General features: G+C 34.6%; 3 protein-coding genes and 1 pseudogene across 4 annotated transcripts; 3 read left to right on the top strand and 1 right to left on the bottom strand.

The window, feature by feature from the left end:
• Nucleotides 1-953: 953 nt before the first annotated feature.
• Nucleotides 954-2,942, top strand: LOC143636954 (3-oxoacyl-[acyl-carrier-protein] synthase I, chloroplastic-like). Its single transcript, XM_077104426.1, has 5 exons — nucleotides 954-1,606; nucleotides 1,675-2,106; nucleotides 2,180-2,467; nucleotides 2,542-2,788; nucleotides 2,875-2,942. The coding sequence occupies exons 1-5, from the start codon at nucleotides 1,142-1,144 to the stop codon at nucleotides 2,940-2,942; spliced, it is 1,500 nt and encodes a 499-aa protein (XP_076960541.1). The 5' UTR covers nucleotides 954-1,141.
• Nucleotides 2,943-5,407: 2,465 nt separating this feature from the next.
• Nucleotides 5,408-7,350, top strand: LOC143636959 (3-oxoacyl-[acyl-carrier-protein] synthase I, chloroplastic-like). Its single transcript, XM_077104429.1, has 6 exons — nucleotides 5,408-5,881; nucleotides 5,956-6,387; nucleotides 6,461-6,748; nucleotides 6,823-6,924; nucleotides 7,008-7,074; nucleotides 7,162-7,350. The coding sequence occupies exons 1-6, from the start codon at nucleotides 5,432-5,434 to the stop codon at nucleotides 7,227-7,229; spliced, it is 1,407 nt and encodes a 468-aa protein (XP_076960544.1). The 5' UTR covers nucleotides 5,408-5,431; the 3' UTR covers nucleotides 7,230-7,350.
• A 6,442-nt stretch (nucleotides 7,351-13,792) lies between these two features.
• Nucleotides 13,793-16,783, top strand: LOC143637009 (uncharacterized protein At2g34460, chloroplastic-like; annotated as a pseudogene). The gene is made up of 5 exons (XR_013154353.1): nucleotides 13,793-13,904; nucleotides 14,022-14,201; nucleotides 15,304-15,423; nucleotides 16,103-16,375; nucleotides 16,485-16,783. The product of XR_013154353.1 is annotated as an uncharacterized protein At2g34460, chloroplastic-like (transcript).
• A 1,089-nt stretch (nucleotides 16,784-17,872) lies between these two features.
• Nucleotides 17,873-20,051, bottom strand: LOC143637007 (uncharacterized protein At4g18257-like). The gene is made up of 3 exons (XM_077104474.1): nucleotides 19,703-20,051; nucleotides 18,288-18,599; nucleotides 17,873-18,187 (listed from the first exon to the last, which is right to left on the bottom strand). Exons 1-3 carry the CDS (start codon nucleotides 19,996-19,998, stop codon nucleotides 18,019-18,021), a joined length of 777 nt encoding a protein of 258 aa, XP_076960589.1. The 5' UTR covers nucleotides 19,999-20,051; the 3' UTR covers nucleotides 17,873-18,018.
• Between the last annotated feature and the right edge of the window lie 540 nt (nucleotides 20,052-20,591).

The following is a 20,591-nucleotide window of genomic DNA, read 5'->3' as shown; positions in this document are numbered from 1 at the left end:
AAATCGACCCAATTTATGTCTACTCGACGCCGTAACGCCTGAGTACCGACCAATGTTTTGTTTTAGTTTCTGTGTCATAACGAACGTAACCAGAATCGATCTAACTTGCGTCAAACCACTTTTATGTACCCACCGCGGTCGTAATGAACTTCTACCAAGTGCATGCATGTTAGCGTACCGCCGCATCGCGGCGGGTACATACCTAGTTAGTAAACAAGCATAGTAGTATTTATTATTTATATTTAGTATAAATAATACAATACGTCTAACAAGTGTGTATATAATTATACCAGATATTTATATAAGCATAATTAATTTTGTTAATTGTTTCTTCATTACGGGTTAAGTAGGGTAAGCGGGTTTATTGTTCATTGCCGAAGGTGTAACTATTACCGGTCATAACACGGTGGGCTGTATTAATTTAATCGGACCGGTCCATATTTTCCAACAGTCTCCCACACTTGGATGACTTTCGATTAAGCTACTTAACGCTGACAGCTAGCAATGCTCTAGCTACATATGGCTGCCCCCAACAAGGTATGACACTTTAAAGCCATTAACCAAAACATCTTGGAACATCTTGTTGCAAGACAATAAGCTTATGGTAATCATTGTCATTTGTCCTTTCAGTATAAGACATCAACTGAATAATGATACATGGATTAGATCAATCTCATATCGTGTTCAATCATTTTTGTTCTCGATCAAGAGTCAAAGGTGTCCAATCAAACACACAGTATGTTTGGGTAAGACCTTACACTTCATCAGTTTGAATCAACGAGGGCACCACGATGTCTAACTATTAATATAATGTAAGAGTACATAATCTCATCTTAACTACATATAACTTTAGGTATTATTTAATTTGACGGGTTAATCAAGAAATTTGTGTAAAAGATGGGTTATTTTGGTCATTTTCCCGGTATAAAGTTGAGCAATGGTTTACTCATTCATCACCGATTGGGCTCATACCTAAAGTTTGGCAATTGTATAAATATGTTGTCGACCTGACGGCGTAGCTATAAGCCTATAAACAAAGAAGCAGCACATTAATATATGTACTAAATAAACTTGCTGATAAAAATAATAACAATACTATAAATAGACACAATTGTGCTTATTCACCCCGCTCAAGACAAATATGAGAACTCAAACCCATCTCAGATACACCCCACTTTTGGCAACTACACTTAACCCACTATGCAAAAACAACTCGCCCATAACTGTTAAACCACCACCAAAAAACATCACCACACGTTGCCGCCCCATAGTTCATTCCCACATTTCGGCAACTACACCTAAACGAGAAACGGATGCCAAAAAACGGGTTGTTATCACGGGTATGGGAGTCGTCTCCGTGTTTGGAAATGACGTTGACATCTTCTACCAAAGACTCTTGGCAGGAGAGAGCGGGGTTGGGTTGATAGATCGATTCGATGCATCAGAGTTACCAACACGATTCGCTGGTCAGATTCGTGACTTCAAGTCAACTGGATATATTGATCCCAAGCATGACCGAAGGTTGGATGATTGTCAAAGGTATTGCATTGTCGCGGGTAAAAAAGCCCTTGAAGATGCTGCTCTTGGTCGTGATACACTCTGCAAGGTATGTCATTTATTCATTGTCTCGTGTTTCCAGTAACATAAGTAAGATTCCATTATGTTTGTGTGTAGATCGACAAAGCGCGTGTTGGTGTGGTTGTTGGAACAGGATTAGGAGGAGTAGCGACACTTGATGACGGTATGGGGACTCTAATGGAGAGAGGTTTTGATAAAATCACACCATTTATGACAGCATATACTTTAGCTAGTATGGGCCCTGCCTTGCTTGCTATAGATTTTGGGTTCACGGGACCAACCTACTCGATTGAAACTGCTTGTTCAACATCAAATTATTGCTTTTGTGCTGCCGCAAAGCATATCCGTGAAGGGGTGGCTGATTTGATGATTGCCGGAGGCGTAGAAGCTTCCATAACTCCGATTATGTTGGCCGGTTTTGCTGCACGTAAGGCATTGTCTCGGAGAAACAACGATCCCCAGTCTGCTTGCAGACCATGGGACCAAAATAGAGATGGCTTTGTCCTGGCTGAAGGGGCTGGCATTTTGGTATATTAGACAACATAGATCATAAAACTTGAATTTTCTTATATTTCAATGCTATTATTTCGTTTGTTTGTAGGTGATGGAGAGTTTAGAACATGCAATGAAAAGGGATGCACCAATAATCGCCGAATACTTGGGAGGTGCGATAAATTGTGATGCATATCATATAATTAATCCACAACCCGATGGTTTTGGGGTTACATCGTGTATTCACAACTGCCTAGTGAATGCTGGTGTATCAGTAGAGGAGGTAAATTATATCAATGCACACGCGGCATCTACTTGGGACGGTGATCTTGTTGAAATGAAGGCTCTAAAGAATGTATTTAAGAATAGTTCAAGAGTCAAACTCAACGCCACCAAGGTGAAGAACACCATACATGCATCTTCACTTTATGAACATCATGCTAATATTATCCGTCTTATGTTGTTTTTCAGTCTATGATCGGACACTCATTGGCAGCTTCAGGAGGTATGGAAGCCATTGCTACAATTAAAGCAATTCAAACAGGATGGTTGCACCCAACCATTAATCAATTTGTACGTCATAAATACATTCATATTGTTTCTCTTTCCTTCTCTCATACTCTAATTTCCATACTTTTATGGAAACTACAGAATCTTGGTCCTGAAGTTGAATTTGATATTGTTGCAAATCATAAGCAACAACATGAAATCAACGTTGGTGAGTTTGTTTCCATTTTGATCATAATCATTCATTGTCAATATTTGTTAAACTCTCATTCAATTTCAATTATTTCTATTTTGCAGCAATTTCAAATTCATTTGGTATGGGTGGGCATAACTCTGTTGTAGCATTCTCTGCTTTCAAGCCATGATGATATTAAAGAGAGTTATAAAATGAATAAAGATATCATATTTCATTTGGTGAAACATATTGCAGCAGTCGTATTAAAAAAACGTTTTTTACTATGGAATGTATAATATAGATCACAATCATATGTAATACATGAACATAAGTAAATGTAACCGATTAAAACATGTATCAAACAGTCAAACAAAAGTAATATATTGTTGATGCATGGACTAGACACAGTACACTTAAAATAGCTTTTGTGATTTTACGAAACCGTGACGGTTTAAGACCCTGGGCATTTGTTATACTACTAGAAACTAACTTGCGAGTCCAAGATATTATTAGGTTTTTGGTATTAATTATTTTGTGAAAAAAAAATAATATACGGATTAGCTGTTTGTTAACGAATAAGAACGTCAAAGTACAATTGGTTTCGTGAAACGAAGCATAGTGTCACGGAATTAACCCTTAGACTCATGTGCAACTCTTAGACACCTTCTAAGATCAGTCTTGAATATCAAAACGCGGCAGCGATTCACAAATTTAAAAGGAAACAAAGATTGCTTAAATAGAACTTAGATTGCTTTGGAGTGTTTTACAAAAAGTGCTTTGTATTACAACTTCGAAAGGTGGGTACAAATGAGCAGAATAGAATACAGGTATTTATAGTTACCACCTTCTCCTACTAGGGTCTTTTATTCTAGGGCCTTCTAATATTAAAATATTACAAAATATCTTTTGATAATTACATGGAGTTTTTTAGCATATTTAAGGGCTTTAAGACTTACTAAATATCAAAGATATTTTTCAAGAAAATCCCTAGAAAAAGGAAAAATCTGGTTGCAATAGGGTCAATAATTCTCGGTTTTGTTTCACATGAATTTATGAATTAAAACTTTAAGAATTAAATATGAACCACATGTGTAATTAATTATCTAAAGAATTACATACACAAACATATAATTTATCCAAATTACACAAATTATATAAATTCCCGAATTACAAAAACATCAAAAATTATTTAAAGTATACAAATTATCCAAATTACTACATAATACACAAATGACATATTTTACCAATTACAAAAACTACCCAAATTACATTATATACCTAACCATAAAATACAAAAAATTAAATAATTACATATAATATACAATGTACATAAATTACGCAACTTAAAATCCACTTATTACATAAAATACAAAAATTACTCTGATTACCCGCCAAGTTAATTAAATTTTTTTTATTTTTATTTTTGTTTTAGTTTGTTTAAAGGATAGTACTAAAGAGTTGTTATAATATTGAAATAAAATTAATCGAACTCACATTACATAAAAATTCAAAAACAAAAAATAAATAAAAAAATAGTGCATCGAAAAACTTTCATTTATTTTAGAAATTCACAATTGACTTTATATTTAAACACACACACACACATCAATCAACTTTCATCTATATATAATCGTTGAATATACATTAAAATTATAGCGAAACGTGTTGTTTTACATGTTAAATCTTTAAGAACTATTGTTTTACATATAAAACTTTAACGAATTTGTTGTTTTACGTATAAAATGTTAATGAAAAATGTGTATTTTACATGTAAAATATTAAATAACTGTTGTTTTACATGTAAAACGCTAATGAGATTTGTTATTTTGCGTGTAAAATGTTAATTAAAAGTGTTATTTTACATATAAATCTATATGAATTGTTGTTTTGCATGTAAAATGTTAATAAAATTTGTTGTTTTACGTGTAAAATGTCATCAACTTATGGCACACTTTTTTTTTAAGTGGTTGTAAATTGATTAGCTAATTCGGCACGAGTTAAAATCTGTTTTATGACACAGAAACTAACTTGGGAATGAAATGAAATAATTATATTGAGTTTGGCATACTCAATGATAATTACAAACTTCAACTTATATATAATTTAGATAATTAAAACACTATTGATCCATTAATGCATTCAGATTACATTAAAAACATACGGCTATGAAAGTATGTCTATTTTAAATTTCTTAAAAGTTTTTAAAACGCCAATTTGCCATTTAAATTCAACATCTTGTTCAATTAAATTTTATATTTGTTTAAAAATCTTTGTGAATACCAAACCATTTATCTAAAGTCATAAAATACTACATACTAGCATAATATTCTCAAATAAACAAAATATATTCCAACAACTGACAATACCAGTATTGTTTTTTTTTATCCGCTTATTAAAATATAAGGTGTGTTGCAACAAGATAAAGAGAGAAACATCCAAACTAAATAAAGTAAAAATATAATAACATTATTATAGACTTACGAAATGGTTTACTCCTTGTACAGTGTTTGGGGATACATCTAGGTTTGGCAACCATGTAAATATGGGGGATACATCTCTCGCCGCCTAGCTGTAAGACATTAATAAATGTATTAAATATACAAGACGATAAGAATAATAACAATGCCTTAAATAGAAACAAATGTGCTAGCTTGTTCATACCGCTCATGACCAATTAATATGGGAACTCAAATTCATCTCAAGTACACACCTTTTTTGGCAACCGCACTTAACCCACTATGTAAAACTAAAAATAGATCACCACCATACACCACCACCACAAGGCGCCCCATAATACATTCCCGCATTTCGGCAACTACACCTAAACGAGAAAAGGATGCCAAAAAGCGGGTTGTTATCACGGGTATGGGAGTCGTCTCTGTGTTTGGAAATGACGTTGATATCTTCTACCAAAGACTCTTAGCTGGAGAGAGCGGGATTGGGTTGATAGATCGATTTGACGCATCAGAGTTTCCAACACGATTCGCTGGTCAGATTCGTGACTTCAAATCAACTGGATATATTGATCCCAAGCATGACCAAAGGTTGGATGATTGTCAACGGTACTGCATTGTCGCAGGGAAAAAAGCCCTTGAAGATGCCGCTATTAGTGGTCATACGCTCTCCAAGGTATGTATTTGTTCCTTGTTTCATGTCATGTGTCCTTAAATACGAGTAAGATTTCATTATCTTTTAGTGTGCAGATTGATAAAGCACGTGCCGGTGTGCTTGTTGGAACAGGAGTGGGAGGAGCAAGTACGTTTATTAATGGTGTGATGACTCTAAAGGAAAGAGGTCGTAATAAAATCACACCATTTTTCACACCTTCTATTCAACATAGTACGGGCCCAACCATTCTTGCAATAGATTTTGGGTTTACGGGGCCAACCTACTCCATTGGAGCTGCTTGTGCGACATCAAATTATTGCTTCTGTGCTGCCGCAAATCATATCCGTGATGGGGATGCTGATTTGATGATTGCTGGAGGCGTAGAAGCTTGTGTAACTCCGATTACGTTGGCTTGTTTTGGTGCATGTAAGGCACTGTCTCAGAGAAACAATGATCCCCAGACTGCTTCTAGACCATGGGACCAAGATAGAGATGGCTTTGTCCTGGCTGAAGGGGCTGGTGTTTTGGTATATTAGACAACATAGATCATAAATATTAATTTTTTTTATACCTCAATACTATTATTTCATGTGTTTGTAGGTGATGGAGAGTTTAGAACATGCAATGAAAAGGGATGCACCAATAATTGCTGAATACTTGGGAGGTGCATCAAATTGTGATGCATATCATATACTTAGTCCACAACCGGATGGTTTAAGCGTTACATCTTGTATACAAAACAGCCTAGTGAATGCAGGTGTATCAGTAGAGGAGGTTAATTATATTAATGCACATGCAACATCTACTTGGGTCGGCGATCTTGCAGAAATAAAGGCTTTGAAGAACGTATTCAAGAATAGTTCAGGAATCAAACTCAACGCCACCAAGGTGAAGAACGCCATACATGTATCTCCACTATATGAATACCATGCTGACAGTATTCGCCTTGTGTTGTTTTCCAGTCAATGATCGGACACTCATTTGCAGCCTCAGGAGGTTTGGAAGCTATTGCTACAGTTAAAGCAATTCAAACAGGATGGGTGCATCCAACCATTAACCAATTTGTATGTCATATCTTCATTCCTATTGTTCTTTTTCTTCCTCCTCTCATACTCTAAGTTTCATATTAATTTTATGCAAACTATAGAAAATTGATCCTGAAGTTGAATTTGACACTGTTGCAAATTATAAGCAAAAACATGAAATCAACGTTGGTGAGTTTCTAAGCATTTCGATCATAATTATCCAATCTCAATATTTGTTAAGGTCACTTATTCAGTTTCAACTATTTCTTTATGCAGCGATTTCAAATTCATGTGGTATGGGTGGACACAACTCTGTCGTAGCATTCTCTGCTTTCAAGCCATGATGGCATCTTAAATACATAAAATGAATAAAGATATTATCTTTCAACCGATGAAACATATGATTGTGTTTGTATTAAAAAAGAGATTACTATGAAATGTAAGTTATAGATTATAATATTATGTAATATAAATGAACATTAATGAAAAAAGTAATAAGATTGAAACAATATGTAAGGCCCCGATTCCCGACACCTCAGATTGGAGACATCAACAAAGTCTAAATTGAAGAAATATAATATATAAACAGCTTGTCTTAACAATCAACAAAAACTTAACATTCTTGATTCTCGGATGCCAGTTGATCTTCGGTACCTATTTGTATGCGTGCATATTAAAAGTCCCTTACACTGAGTGAGTTGTGGTTTAACAAGCAACTGGTAATTCTTTCACATTCATATGATAAGATATACATACATACTTAGAATGTTCTTTCGTTCTTCTTAACAAACATACTTACATTCTTTCTTCCTATTCTTTCCCGACTTGTATCAGACACGTTGATCGTCTACCCCTCGAATTCTTTCCTTTAATGCAAATATGATCCGTAGATCCTTCCTCCATCAAGTAATATTCTTTCATGATACTTACAAGGTATGTCTACTTTCCATATACCGAATCTACTCTTTCGTATACACAACACGTATAAGGCTCCTTCACCCTTTCCTATACTTGTACACTTTTTTTCCCGCGACATGTGTATGATATGTAGACCGTTCACATAAGTTAGAAGGATTTGTTATCCTACCTTATAAAGGTAGTTAGGAGGATTTGTTATCCTAACTTACCATATCATTTGTACATTCTTTCTCATACAAATTTATATATATATATATACATATATATTTATATAGGATGTTGGGTTATACTAAAAAACCATTGTTTTTAAAAAGAATAGGAAGAAATGTCAACCCTTAGATCTAGAAGTTAGTGACTAAGATTGAAAGTTATAAATAACCATGATGTATTTTATTTTTAATCTAGTTTTTTATTCAACCAGGGGCATGATGGTCAAGCATACGTTGCTTTATTATATTAAGTTCCTAATTTACTCTTTTTGATTTTAATCTCCATGTTTGTATTTTATTTCTTGGTTTCAAAAAATACTTACTGTTCGATTTGATATTTTAATTATATATAGATTTGCTTTATTTTTTATCAGCAAATACACTTGCTTATCTATAATCTATAATCTATAATATAGATAAATGAAACCATAAAAATCATACGTGTTGCGATGTAATCGCTTCCCTTTTTTTGGAGTCACCATATTTGTTTGATTTTTAAATTAATGCTTCTCATGAATTTGACCCGAAACCATAAAAATCTTACGTGTTGCGATGTAATCGCTTCCCTTTTTTTGGAGTCGCTAGATTTGTTTGATTTTTAAATTAAGGCTTCTCATGAATTTGACTCGAATTCACGGGTATAGGTCTCATCAAATTCATATATTTCTTAAACAGGTTATAACATCTCATTAAATTAAAAAATAATCTCACCATACTAAAAATTAATATTTGATTTATTTAAAAATATATATATTATTTATAATTAAAAAACCAATTTTATAGGAAAAAAATAAACGGGTCTTTGGTCTCATCAAACCCATATAGCTTTTAAACCGGGTTATAACATCTCATTTATTTGTGAAACAATTTAGCATCAAAACATAAGTATATTATTAACTTTCATACAATAAAAAAATAAAATTCAAAAAATAAATAAATAAATATTAGTAACAAATGATATAAAACAACCCTCATAATACCAAGGATAAAAACTAGTAATGTATATAAACGAAACCATAAAAATCATATGTGTCGTGATGTGGTCGCTCCCCCTTTTTTGGAGTCACCAGATTTGTTTGATTTTTAAATTGAGACTTCTCATGCATTTGACCCGAATTCATGGGTATAGGTCTCATCTAACCCAGATATTTTTTAAACGAGTTATAACATCTCATTAAATTAATACTAATCTCACCAAATATTTGACATTGATATAAAAATCCTATAAAGTAGAGATATATTAAATATTAATATCTGATTTATTTTAAAAAAGATAGTAAAAAAATAAACGGGTCTTGGGTCTTATCAAACCCCTATAGATTTTAAACCGGGTTATAACATCTATTTATTTATGAAACAATTTATCATCAAACCATATTTATATTTATTAACTTTCATACCATAAAAAAATAAATCCAAAAAGTAAATATATATTAAAAACAAATAGTATAAAACAACCCCATAATACAGGAGATAAAAACTAGTTGCTTTATATTTAAGTATCAACAAGGATGATGGATGGAGAATACTTTGAAGAAATTGAATAGATGAATAAGAAAGTTTACCGAAGATAATCATAAATGGTGAAGGAATGAAGGATTATGGTTTAAAGGTTTTAGATGGTACTTATACCACTAAGCGCATGGACTTTCAAGCCCAACGTCTTTCATTAAACCCATTCTTATTTTAAGCTCATGTTTAATTTCTCATTTAGTTAAAAAAATTACTAAATCCATAAAACAGAATGATAAATCTTGATTTGTTATTGCTATAAAGCGCGGATATTACATAAGAATAACGAGGTAATAGTTCAACCCAAATAAACACACAAGTGAAGCACACGTTACATAATAATATCATATAGTTAATAGTGATTGACGCCTTGGTCAAACACATAGGTGGTTCTAAAACTCGATCAACTTGATTATGTGCAATGATTTTCAAGACTAAATACATAAAAGTTTGTTTTCTAAAAAATATAGCATAAGTTATAGAACCCATAATGCCAACTTGCCCACATAGCATGCAACACTTGCCACTCACTACATTCTAACCTATATAAAAATTAAATGGAAGAACTCATATTGGGTTATGGCGGAAATATTTGAAAGAAATGATGTCAAACAACCCCGTAATACGAGGATAAAAGCTAGTATAATATAAATTAAAATAAATATAAAATATGGTGATGATATGGAAATGTTTTTGAGTTTCCGTATTGTGAAGGTTTTTTAGAGATTTTATGAACAAGTGTTTTTCTGATATGGCAGCCGGTGTTTTTAAGTGTTTTTTAATTAAGTTTCTTATTGGTGATGGTCTAACACATTTCGAAAAGACGTATAGGGTTCTAATTCACCACTGAATGGGTTTGTCATGTGGGTTTCCATGATTGGACCAACAATTTTTTTAAGCCAATTTATGTTATTTTTGAATTTTGATAGAGTTATCATATGACCTTTTAACTTTAATAATTACTTTTATGTTTCTACACTTAAAACTTTAATAAAGTTATCACATTTGACTCCACGGTAAGCTATTGTATCTACCAATCATCAATACCCGAGTTCTGAGATGGAATTTCGACCGTCTATTTTTATTTTGACACCTCAGAGATTCAAACCCATGAGCCAGGACCTTAATAGATTCAATGAGTTATAATATCAGCTCGTTTTCTTTTTATAAAAATGATAAAGACAGGTCGTTATGAACCAAACAAACAATCAAACAACAAAGATGAAACATAATAATAGATGCAAAACTTTGATTCCAAACAAGTCTGGATAAAATAGAAAGATTATATGACTTTGTTTCACCCACTTTGAGTTCTCCGTAGGTGGTGGCTCACATAGAAATCGACGCTTACAAATGAAGTCCCATTGAATTTACATTATATAAACATTTAACCATCACGATTCTTTTTATATGACTATTAACCTTGTTGATATAATTATAACTAAACAACGTCGATAAAGGCGTTGGTATTATTAAAGATGGTACCGATTTGCTTTTTATGGTTTTCGCACATGTGTTTAATTTTGACTTGACATTCTGATATAAATTTCGTTACAAATGTAGTCGCATTCAAAAATATTATTTTTATAGCATAAGCTATCCAAGTGCTGGTAGAGTGACGAACAATATCGATACAGGTATATATTGATCTTAACAGAAGCAGTATGAATATTCATTTTTGCAGTTTCGTTTGATATATAACGTGTTAGTATTTTTTATTTTTTTTAAATATCATTGTTTTTATAGGTTTTCTCTGTCGGTTCGGTTGGTTGCTCGAAACATTACCGTTTGAATTGTTAAGACTAGTTTTTATAAAGTTGAACCCGCAAATTCTTCAACCACGTGTCTGCCTACGTGTACGGCATCCTGCAGCCACGTACACAAACAACAGCTGCAAATATGCACGTGTCATGCCTACAATGCCAGCCATAAGCAAGCTAAAGTCATGAGCTATATATATATATATATCGAATTAAAGATCGATGTAAACAACTAACAAACATAAACATAAACATAACAATGGCGACGACGAAAGCCGAGCCGCACCGCCATGATTGTGAAGATGGAAAGACGACTTCGGTAGAGGAAGAGGAGGTTGAAAAACAAAATGTAGAGGCGGGTGAGATTACGCGGTTGTGCCGAGAACACGGGTGTGGTGTTTCTGCAAGTCACAACGTCCAAGGACGGAAAGCAACCGCGGATACTGGGGATGTTGTTGAGGACGGGTCTGGTGGGAAGAATGAGAGGTGTTCGGAACAAGCAGATCACTACAGATCTACGTAGACACTCGTACGTACGTACGTGTGGTGACATGCTTACTATTTTGGATTAATTTTTCCCTTTGTTATCCTTTATACAGATGTGATCTTTTATAAAAATTTATAGGGTGGTTGTGACATGTTTACTTTTATGAATCTACGTTTTGACGTAAATTTTAAGTTTTTATTGAAGTATGAACATACAAGCCGTCAAAGCAGCTTTATGTGTTAATTTATTTAACAGCTTCTTCTATTGTATTGTCCAATTTCTTATGTAATATATCATTACGAATTTTGTTAAGAGTTCATCCACCACATATTAATAAGTTTCTTTGCTAAAAACCGTGTGTTACTCTTATGAGACTGAAGAGAAATTATGCAAAGTGTTACTCCTAGGAGACTGAAGAGAAATTATGCAAATGCACATGACGGATGACCCGGACGGTCATCTCTGAGATTTCAAGTACCCGACAGTTCTATTATTTTGTTGTATTTAAACTTTTTGGATAATTTCAATGCCTTTTGTATAAACTCATGAGGTGACGGAACTACAACTTATAAATTAGAGGGTCAAAATAATTTATTTTATTTTTACATTCAAATATGTATGTTAAAGGCATCACATTAATGATGTGTTTAGTTAAGCTTTTAGAAATTACTTATTTGCTTTTTCAAAAAGCAAATAATAAACCATTTACAAAAACTTTAAAATGAAGTTCTCTAAATTTTTTATTCTTACGACCTTTTGTATATTAGTCAACAAACTTTACATAATGGTAAGTAATATGTGGAGTATATATTAACAAAAATTCATTGATTTAAGGTAAAGATAAGTGTCACTTTTTGTAAATGGGTCTAGTCACAGGACAAAATAGTTTAAAATAGTAAAAAACAAAAGTTAGTAAAATTTGAAGTGTGATTTTACATATATGCCCTCATCATCATCTTCCTACTTTATTTTTTTGTTTTTATACAATAACGCAGCTCTGTTCCTCCACCGACGACCTCCATGAACAGCCTTACATTTCGTGCCCCTCACCGGAAGCGTGGGGTCAAGGTTGGGCCTGCAAATGCGACTCGGTTTTATATAAAGACTGGATTGTATAAAAAGGAATATACATGTATTTTGTTTGTCATCTTTATCAATATCTTATCAACTAGTGATTTACCTGGCGCGTTGTGCAAAGACAGATCGGTAAAACCCAGACAGACGATGGTAAGACCCAAGCGTTGAGATGGTAAGTCGATCTAAATTCAGTTGGTTTCGGTTATGTGCGTTATTGTATCGGAACTAAATCATGAACAAATATTCAAATTGAGGTGGACCAATCATCAATGGGTAGCATAGGTCGGTCAAACTCAAGCGTTGGTAGAACCCAACCGTCGTTGATCTGGGGTGTTGAGGCGACAAGCTTACGAAAATACGGTCAGTTTCGTTAACATTCGTTACGACACTGGAACTAAAAAAATGACATTCGGTCGTTTCATTACATTCATTACGGTACAAGATTTAAAAGAAAACGCGATGAGTTTAGCGAATTCGGTCGGATTCCGTCACACTATCTTAACGGCGTCACACTATCTTAACGGCTTTGCAGGTCGATAAAATTTGGGCAATGGTAATTAACGCAACCGTTGTTCGAGCTTACTTCGATGCAAATTCGGTCAGTTTCGGTTACGTGTGTTATGGTACCGGAACTTAAACAAAAAATAAAGTATATATACACAGTAAAGTGGACCAATGGTGTGACGCCGGTTGGTAAAACTCCAGCGTTTTTAAAATCTGAGTGTTGTCGATCTTGTGCGTTAGGTGATGAGTCTACGCAAATTTGATCGTTTTCCATCACGTTCGTTACAGTATATAACTGAAACAAAAACAAATTTGACATTCAATTGGTTTTCATTACATTCGTTACAATACCATAATTTACAAAAATATATAATAATATTTACTAAAAGTGAATTAATTCAATAATGGTAGAGAGGTAACCGTATATATGCACCGAGTTTATGTGGCTTACAACAATGGCAGCTTCGTCCCCTCTGCTTCTCCTCGCCTTCAAAACCCTTCTTCAGTATTCGCAAAATCCCAAGATTTATTCACACCAAATCAACTACGCGGGTTAGTTAGTTAGTTAGTTAGTTAGTTGAATTCACAATCTTACAGTTAGCTCTAGTTTGGTTTCTTTGAATTTGGGTTTCAAAAATCGAATAAAGATTAGATTTTTGGTGTTTTCAGATGGAAATAAGTGAAATTGAAGCGGAAAAGAAGAAGATATTTGTATCGGGAGCGACTGGAAAGACGGGGAAGAGGATCGTTGAGCAGCTGCTGGCGAAGGGTTTCGCGGTCAAGGCTGGCTTTCGGGATACGGATAAGGCGAAAACAATGTTTCCGAGTCCGAGTCAAGATCTTCAATTTGTGAGTTTTAGTAAAATCATCATCAACAGAATTGTGGCAAATGAGTATAGTGTTGGATGGGGTTTAAGGCGTTTATCAAGCTTACGATTTACGAACGGACATGCACACTTAAAACGAATTGGTTTTGTTGTGCGTGTTCGCTCGTTAAAAAATGAACATGTTTGTGTTAGTTGGTTAATATTAATTTACCGACTAATAGGGCTATAAATGGACCAGACCAGACCGAACCAAACGAGACCTTGTTCATGTTCATTTGTTTAGCATGTATCGAACAAACGGATGGTCAAAGGACACATAACCAGACGAAACTACGTGTTTGGTACTGGTTTGAACTTTGAATTTCCCGCACGACGCTAGCCTAACACAAAATTTGTGGGTTTGGGTTTGGTATAAACAAGGGTTTGGTTCAGATCAGTTTTGGGTTGAACCCACTAGCCTATTTAGCTAAATGGGTCGCGTTCGAGTCAACCTGGGTTGACCCGTTTAACCCATTTGTTTTTATTTAATTTTTTTTAATAAGTGTTTTATGTAATAAGTTAAATTGGCTGGGTATCTTATGCCAAAGTTTAAAACTAAAAAGTAAATTGACATAAGACTTGGTCATTAAAATGCAATTGTTTTTTATTAATTTGATATTTTTTTTGTGTGTAAATTTGTAAATTTAAAGCATTAATATGTGAAAGAAAATATAAAGAATGAAAAACTTTTGGGTCAAACAGGTTGTGTTCGGGTCAACAAGCAAATATGCGTGTCACGTTCGGGTTCACATGTCTGACATGAATTTTAGGTTTGGGTCATGTTCGGATTCGTGTCAAATTTTCCAGGGTCGTGTCAGGTTGGACCCGTCAACTTGTGAACACAAAGCACCCCTAGTAACTAATAATTACATTTAATTTAGTACGTAAGCGAACATAAACAAGCATAAATGAGAGCACATAAATATATAAACAAACGTAACGTATGCTTGTTCATTTAGTTAAGTGAACAGACTTTTTATTTTCATGTTCGTTCGTTTATCAAATAAACGAACTCTCCACCAAAGGGTTCAAGAATGATTCACTGAACATTTTGGTTCAACAGGCCTAACATTGGCAACTGTCAGGTAAAATCGGATGTAACAGAAGGTTCTGAAAAGTTAGCCCAGGCCATTGGTGATGATTCAGATGCTGTCATATGCGCTACTGGTTTTCAATATTCATGGGACTTATTGGCTCCATGGAAGGTCAGTTTTGCTCAACTTTGTCATCTTTATTACTGCATATTGCATCCACCATTGAAGTTAATAACAATAAATATTAGAGGCAACAGTTTCAAACACAACACGAAAAACAGCTGTTTCAAGTCGGCTAACATGGCCAGTTTTGTAAAACAGGTCAACCTGAGCTTGACACGTTTGATAATAGGTTAGCATGAATATGACCCAGTTAGTATGTGGGTTAACCTGTTAAACCGTTGGTTTTTAAAAAAGTTCATATTTAGATTTTAGAACGGCTTATTTTTAAAATGTTCAAATGTGAAGTTTGATATAGTTCTTATTAATTTCTGCATAAATTTAATTTTCTTAAGTAAAATTTATTTTCAGTTATGAAATCTTTATGTCCTCTTAGTTTTCAAAAACTTTATTAACTAGAGGTGCATAAATCGGTTCATAACCTAAACCTTGTTCGGGTTTTTTAATCTAGAACTAAATATATAAAACCAAGTTTGTCAATTGAGAGCGAGAGAAAGAAACAAAAAACATTTAAAAGGACACAAAGTACAAAAAAATGTACCGATTGGTAACACGACACGATATTAAGTGGATCTGACACGACATGAATATATTGTTCGGGTTCGAGTTGAAGAATTTAACTCGACATCATTGACACCGTGATAAAAATTGGTATGATCTTGGGTTACAGGTCGATTATTATGGGACGGTTAATCTAGTTGACGCATGTCGAAAGGTTGGTGTGAATCGGTTCATCCTTGTGAGTTCTATTTTGGTCAATGGTGCTGCAATGGGCCAGTTGCTTAATCCAGCTTATGTGTTTCTGAACGCGTTCAGGCTGGTGTTAGTAGCAAAGCTTCAAGCCGAACAATACATACGAAAATCGGGTATTAATTACACGATCATAAGGCCCGGAGGGTTAAAAAACGACCCGCCAAATGGAAACATTGTCATGGAACCAGAGGTATTATTATAAAGAATACTACTTGCTTAAACAAATGCACATGTTGACTTTTTTGGTCAACTGTATGTGACCTCTTTGACTGAAACAGTCAATGTTTTTTTCTTTATAGGATACGTTGTCTGAAGGGTCAATATCGAGAGATCAAGTTGCTGAGGTGGCAGTTGAGTCACTGGTTCATCCAGAGTCGTTTTATAAAGTTGTGGAGATCGTTGCACGGACAGATGCTCCAAAAAAGTCGTTTGGAGAACTATTTGGTTCCATCAAAGAACGGTAACCCGTATTGTATCGAGCTGTTTCTTTGTACGTCATTGTTTTATACCGTTATGACTATGATCATATTAATGAAAAAGCTTCGTTCGGAGATCAAATTCTCCTTGATTGTAACTGTTAATACTTAATACTATAGAGCTATCCATTGTTTTGTTTTGACTTGCAGCTTTTCTTTACACAAGTAACATGAAGGTTTTACCTATCTGGCTGTTTAATCCGACAACATGTTATTGTTACGAGTCTTGGTAAAATGATGACATTGGCGTGTGATGAGCTACTTGAAGTCCGGCTCGAGTGGAGCTTAAAAGAGGCTGAATAATATGCTTCATACTAGTTTCACTCAACTCGGTAGCCCAAATGAGTCTATTGTTGTTCATACAAGAGTAATATATTTTATTTTAAATCTTAAATACATGTTTTATATATATTAATGATAATAACTAACTAGTAAGTTTTAACCGTACACCACTCGTGACTCAAAATCCTATTAAGTTTTAACTAGTACACCACTCGAGCATGATCACGTATTATGAACACGTTTGCACTCCAAAGTAGAGCATGGTTCTATGGGTATATGAATTATGCATGTAGGTGTTTGATGATGCTCTTTTTGAAGCCATAGTAATCGTATCAATCTAGCTGCGGATCTAGCTTGTAGCGCCTTTGATATCATAGTCAGGGCTGTGACTCAAGTTCAGACTCGAATACATTAGGCTAAAAACTCAATAGAATAGGCAAGCAGATCGTTTTATTTCACAAACCGGTTCCAGGTTCAGTAAAAGTTTGCAAGAAAATTTGGGTTTTCTGTAGTTACTTGAACGAACTCATATCAACCCGAAATTTTGTATGAGCCAAATTAGCTTATGCTGATTTTACTATAGTTTCTTTTAAGCTAATTTTGAGCCGTGCACTATTTGAACAACCCTAAAGTTGAAACCTTAATGAAAGATTGGGTAGATAAACTTCAACAGCTGACCTACAAGTCAGCTTTCAATCTGTAGAAGATCACTGAACATGGAAAGACAGTCTATAATCAAGTTAATAAATTCAACTTTCTTTTTAATTTTTTCTTTTCCGATCGGTAGTTTTCATTAAAATGGGCCGAACTATCCAAGAGCTAAAGCCAAAAGAAGAAAAAAAGCTATGCAAACTAAAAAGAAAAGTTACACCAAACCTTCCAATTTAAGGACTTGAATTTAGACCTATGTTTAATCCAAAGAAAACCAAAAAACTTCACATCCTCGAGCATCTTTCCAGCCGATAAAATATCACAATCGCAACAGTTAAAGACCAATCTAATATTAAACTGGAAGATGTCAATCTCATACATATACAGGTTTCCAGTCTAACAAAATCATGCATCAAATGCTAACTCATGAATCGTTATTATCACCTTGTTTAGATTGAGCTTTCAACTTCTCCAACTGTGTCTTCAAATACGCCTGTTTTAACTTCTCTCTTCGAGCAGCCACCTGTTCTTGCCTCCTAACTTTCAATTCCGACACTTTTGACCGAGCTTCATTCACTTCCTCATGCACTTCCCTATAAAACCATAAAAACAGTTTCTTGATCATGAAGCAATCTTCCAAAAAAACATTATTGTTTCTTAAAAAAACATAAAACATAAATGTTAAAAGAATACCTTACAAAACGCTTATGTTCACTGTTGTCTAATGTACCAGCGGCCCGACCGGGGCCCATTGCCTGTGTATCGGGCAACATGGGTTCATCATATGTATCAGACTCGGGTATATTTGTTTCTGAGAACAACGGGTTTTGTGTTTGAAGTTTGTCGTTTACAAGAGTCTTGTTAGAAAAGTCAACACAGTATTTCTCCTGGTCTTCTTCATCAGATAATTCTCCCCTTGCTAGCTTTTCATACAGCTCGGCTTTCTTCTCTAAGGCTGCATAGCTGGCGGTCCCATCTTTCTCGGCTTTCATCTCCAACTTATCCCTGAAATTGCGTTGAAGTTTATGAGAAAAAAATTAAGTTTATAGGAAGTTAGGAACTATCACTTGGTTTTAAAAAGCAAGAGGCGCACAAAAGTGACTGGTTTAAACTGAGGCACGAAGCGCAAAAGCGCATTGCCTTGGGTAGGCAAGACGCAAAGTTTTTTTATATTTCTTACACGACTCTATCATCAGTGGCGAAGCTTGGACGAGTTCGTCGGAAGGCTGGACTCAAAATGTATTATAAAAATCATAAACTAGGGGGGGCGGGATCAAATTTTCGGTCCAAAACGAGTAAATTTACACTACGTATACAAATTTTCGGACGAAAAAAGGGTCAATTTACACTACCGCGCAAAAAAACGGGGGGGGGGGGGGGGGGACCCCCGCCTTAAGGAAGCTTTGTCTCTATCTATCATCATATACCCAAAATTTTAAGCATAAACAAGATCTATATATAATTTAATAACCTATTTATACCAGGGTTACCTAATTCGTGGCTCGCTCCGGTAAGGGTACGCGGTTCGCTAGAGGGACGTATTCGGTACGGAGGGGTGGTAGGTTCATTTAACCAGAGCTCAGTCTGGTATACCCATTTCAAAACATAAATTACGAGAATCCAAATTACCGAAACATAAATCCAAGTTACTAAATTACCAAAACATAAAAATCCGAATTACTGAAATTGAGTTAGAATTTGGAAATATGAAATTCAGATTAACCAAGGCCCCGAAAGGTTCACTAGCATTTAGAAGTCTATTTAAGACAAAAATGGAATTGCAATGCTGGGATCTTGGGTGGAAACAGGTGATATTTTAGTAGGCGGGTATATACTTCAAAAGAAACTTGTCTAAAAGGACCTATAGGCGGCAGGGGGTCGGGTTATTGATGTGAGATGGGTCCAGAGCTCTAACACAGATGAGACGGAGAAAACAGAAAGTATTCGTGTATATATTATTTTTACAGAAACGTGAAAGTGCTTGACACTCTTTACCACAATGATCGAATTTGGTAAGTATGGCGTGCATCAAGTTTCAAAAACAATACTAATAATTCAATTGCAAATACAAAGATTATATACTTGTAACTTCACAAATGGGTGCTTACTTATGCTCACGAGCGTCAACGCCGGAGTTCTTGCGGGAAAACGGGTCATTGGGAAGGATCTTCTTCTTGGCACGGTGGAACTGGAGCTGATCTGGGTTCCTATTATTAATATTATTGTTAGCTTTGGCTTCTTCTTGAGACTTGTATAATTGGGCTTTAAGGTCCAGAATGGACGAAGGGCCTACGCCGGCGATGGCTCGGTGTTTTTTGGGCATGATTGAGGATTCGGTTAGCCATCCTAAGGATTCAACCACCACTCGCTTCTTCTTCTTGGTTCCGGTATCATCGTCAGCCATTGGGTGGGTTTCAATTGATTGATTGATGATGATGATGATGATGATGATACGGTGTGTTACGGTTTGGGTTTATTGGTGTTTAGTTTTGAGTCAAATGTGAGAATGGTACTTGTGGTTTAGTTGTTTTGTTTTTCTATCCAAAAACTTTTTTTTTTTTGGGCAACGATTGTACAAAGAGTTTGTTTGGTATGTAAAGGAATGAATAGATATGAAATGGAATAATTTGAGTGAAATGAATCACTGCTATTTATTTGTTATGTTTGATTAAGTTATATAAATGAAATGAATTATTACTTTTTGTTTGGGTAGAAAAAAGATACAGGAATTAAACAAAAAATACAAAAGTAACTCTATCTCAAAACAAAGAAAATTTACCAGAATAAAAAATGATGATGGCGATGGTGCTGGCAACGACGATAGTGGTGGAGGCGTCGACAGTGATGGTGGTATGGCGGTTTAGTTTGGTACAAAAATAACCCTATCTAAATATAAATTAAAAAGTAAAAAGGTAAAAAGAAACTAAAATGTTTCTTGTACCTTCGCTCAGAAGAAAAAAATCTTGAGAAATCTTTGTTAAACTTTACGTTTTAGTT

The sequence above is a fragment of the Bidens hawaiensis genome, unplaced genomic scaffold (genome assembly GCF_021521415.1).
Source record: "Bidens hawaiensis isolate Kalapana, Puna unplaced genomic scaffold, B.hawaiensis_p1.1 tig00008096_1, whole genome shotgun sequence".
Taxonomy (NCBI): Eukaryota; Viridiplantae; Streptophyta; class Magnoliopsida; order Asterales; family Asteraceae; genus Bidens; species Bidens hawaiensis.
This window is presented reverse-complemented; position numbering and strand designations above follow the sequence as displayed.

Excerpts from the sequence above, each read along its gene's own strand:
- LOC143636954 (XM_077104426.1), top strand. The coding sequence starts at position 1,142 with ATGAGAACTCAAACCCATCTCAGATACACCCCACTTTTGGCAACTACA. Across the intron at positions 2,107-2,179 it reads CTGAAGGGGCTGGCATTTTG|GTGATGGAGAGTTTAGAACA; the intron begins GTATATTAGACA and ends GTTTGTTTGTAG. Across the intron at positions 2,789-2,874 it reads ACAACATGAAATCAACGTTG|CAATTTCAAATTCATTTGGT; the intron begins GTGAGTTTGTTT and ends TCTATTTTGCAG.
- LOC143636959 (XM_077104429.1), top strand. The coding sequence starts at position 5,432 with ATGGGAACTCAAATTCATCTCAAGTACACACCTTTTTTGGCAACCGCA. Across the intron at positions 6,749-6,822 it reads TCAAACTCAACGCCACCAAG|TCAATGATCGGACACTCATT; the intron begins GTGAAGAACGCC and ends GTTGTTTTCCAG. Across the intron at positions 7,075-7,161 it reads AAAACATGAAATCAACGTTG|CGATTTCAAATTCATGTGGT; the intron begins GTGAGTTTCTAA and ends TTCTTTATGCAG.
- LOC143637007 (XM_077104474.1), bottom strand. The coding sequence starts at position 19,998 with ATGGCTGACGATGATACCGGAACCAAGAAGAAGAAGCGAGTGGTGGTT. Across the intron at positions 18,600-19,702 it reads GTTGACGCTCGTGAGCATAA|GGATAAGTTGGAGATGAAAG; the intron begins GTAAGCACCCAT and ends ACGCAATTTCAG. Across the intron at positions 18,188-18,287 it reads GAACATAAGCGTTTTGTAAG|GGAAGTGCATGAGGAAGTGA; the intron begins GTATTCTTTTAA and ends ATGGTTTTATAG.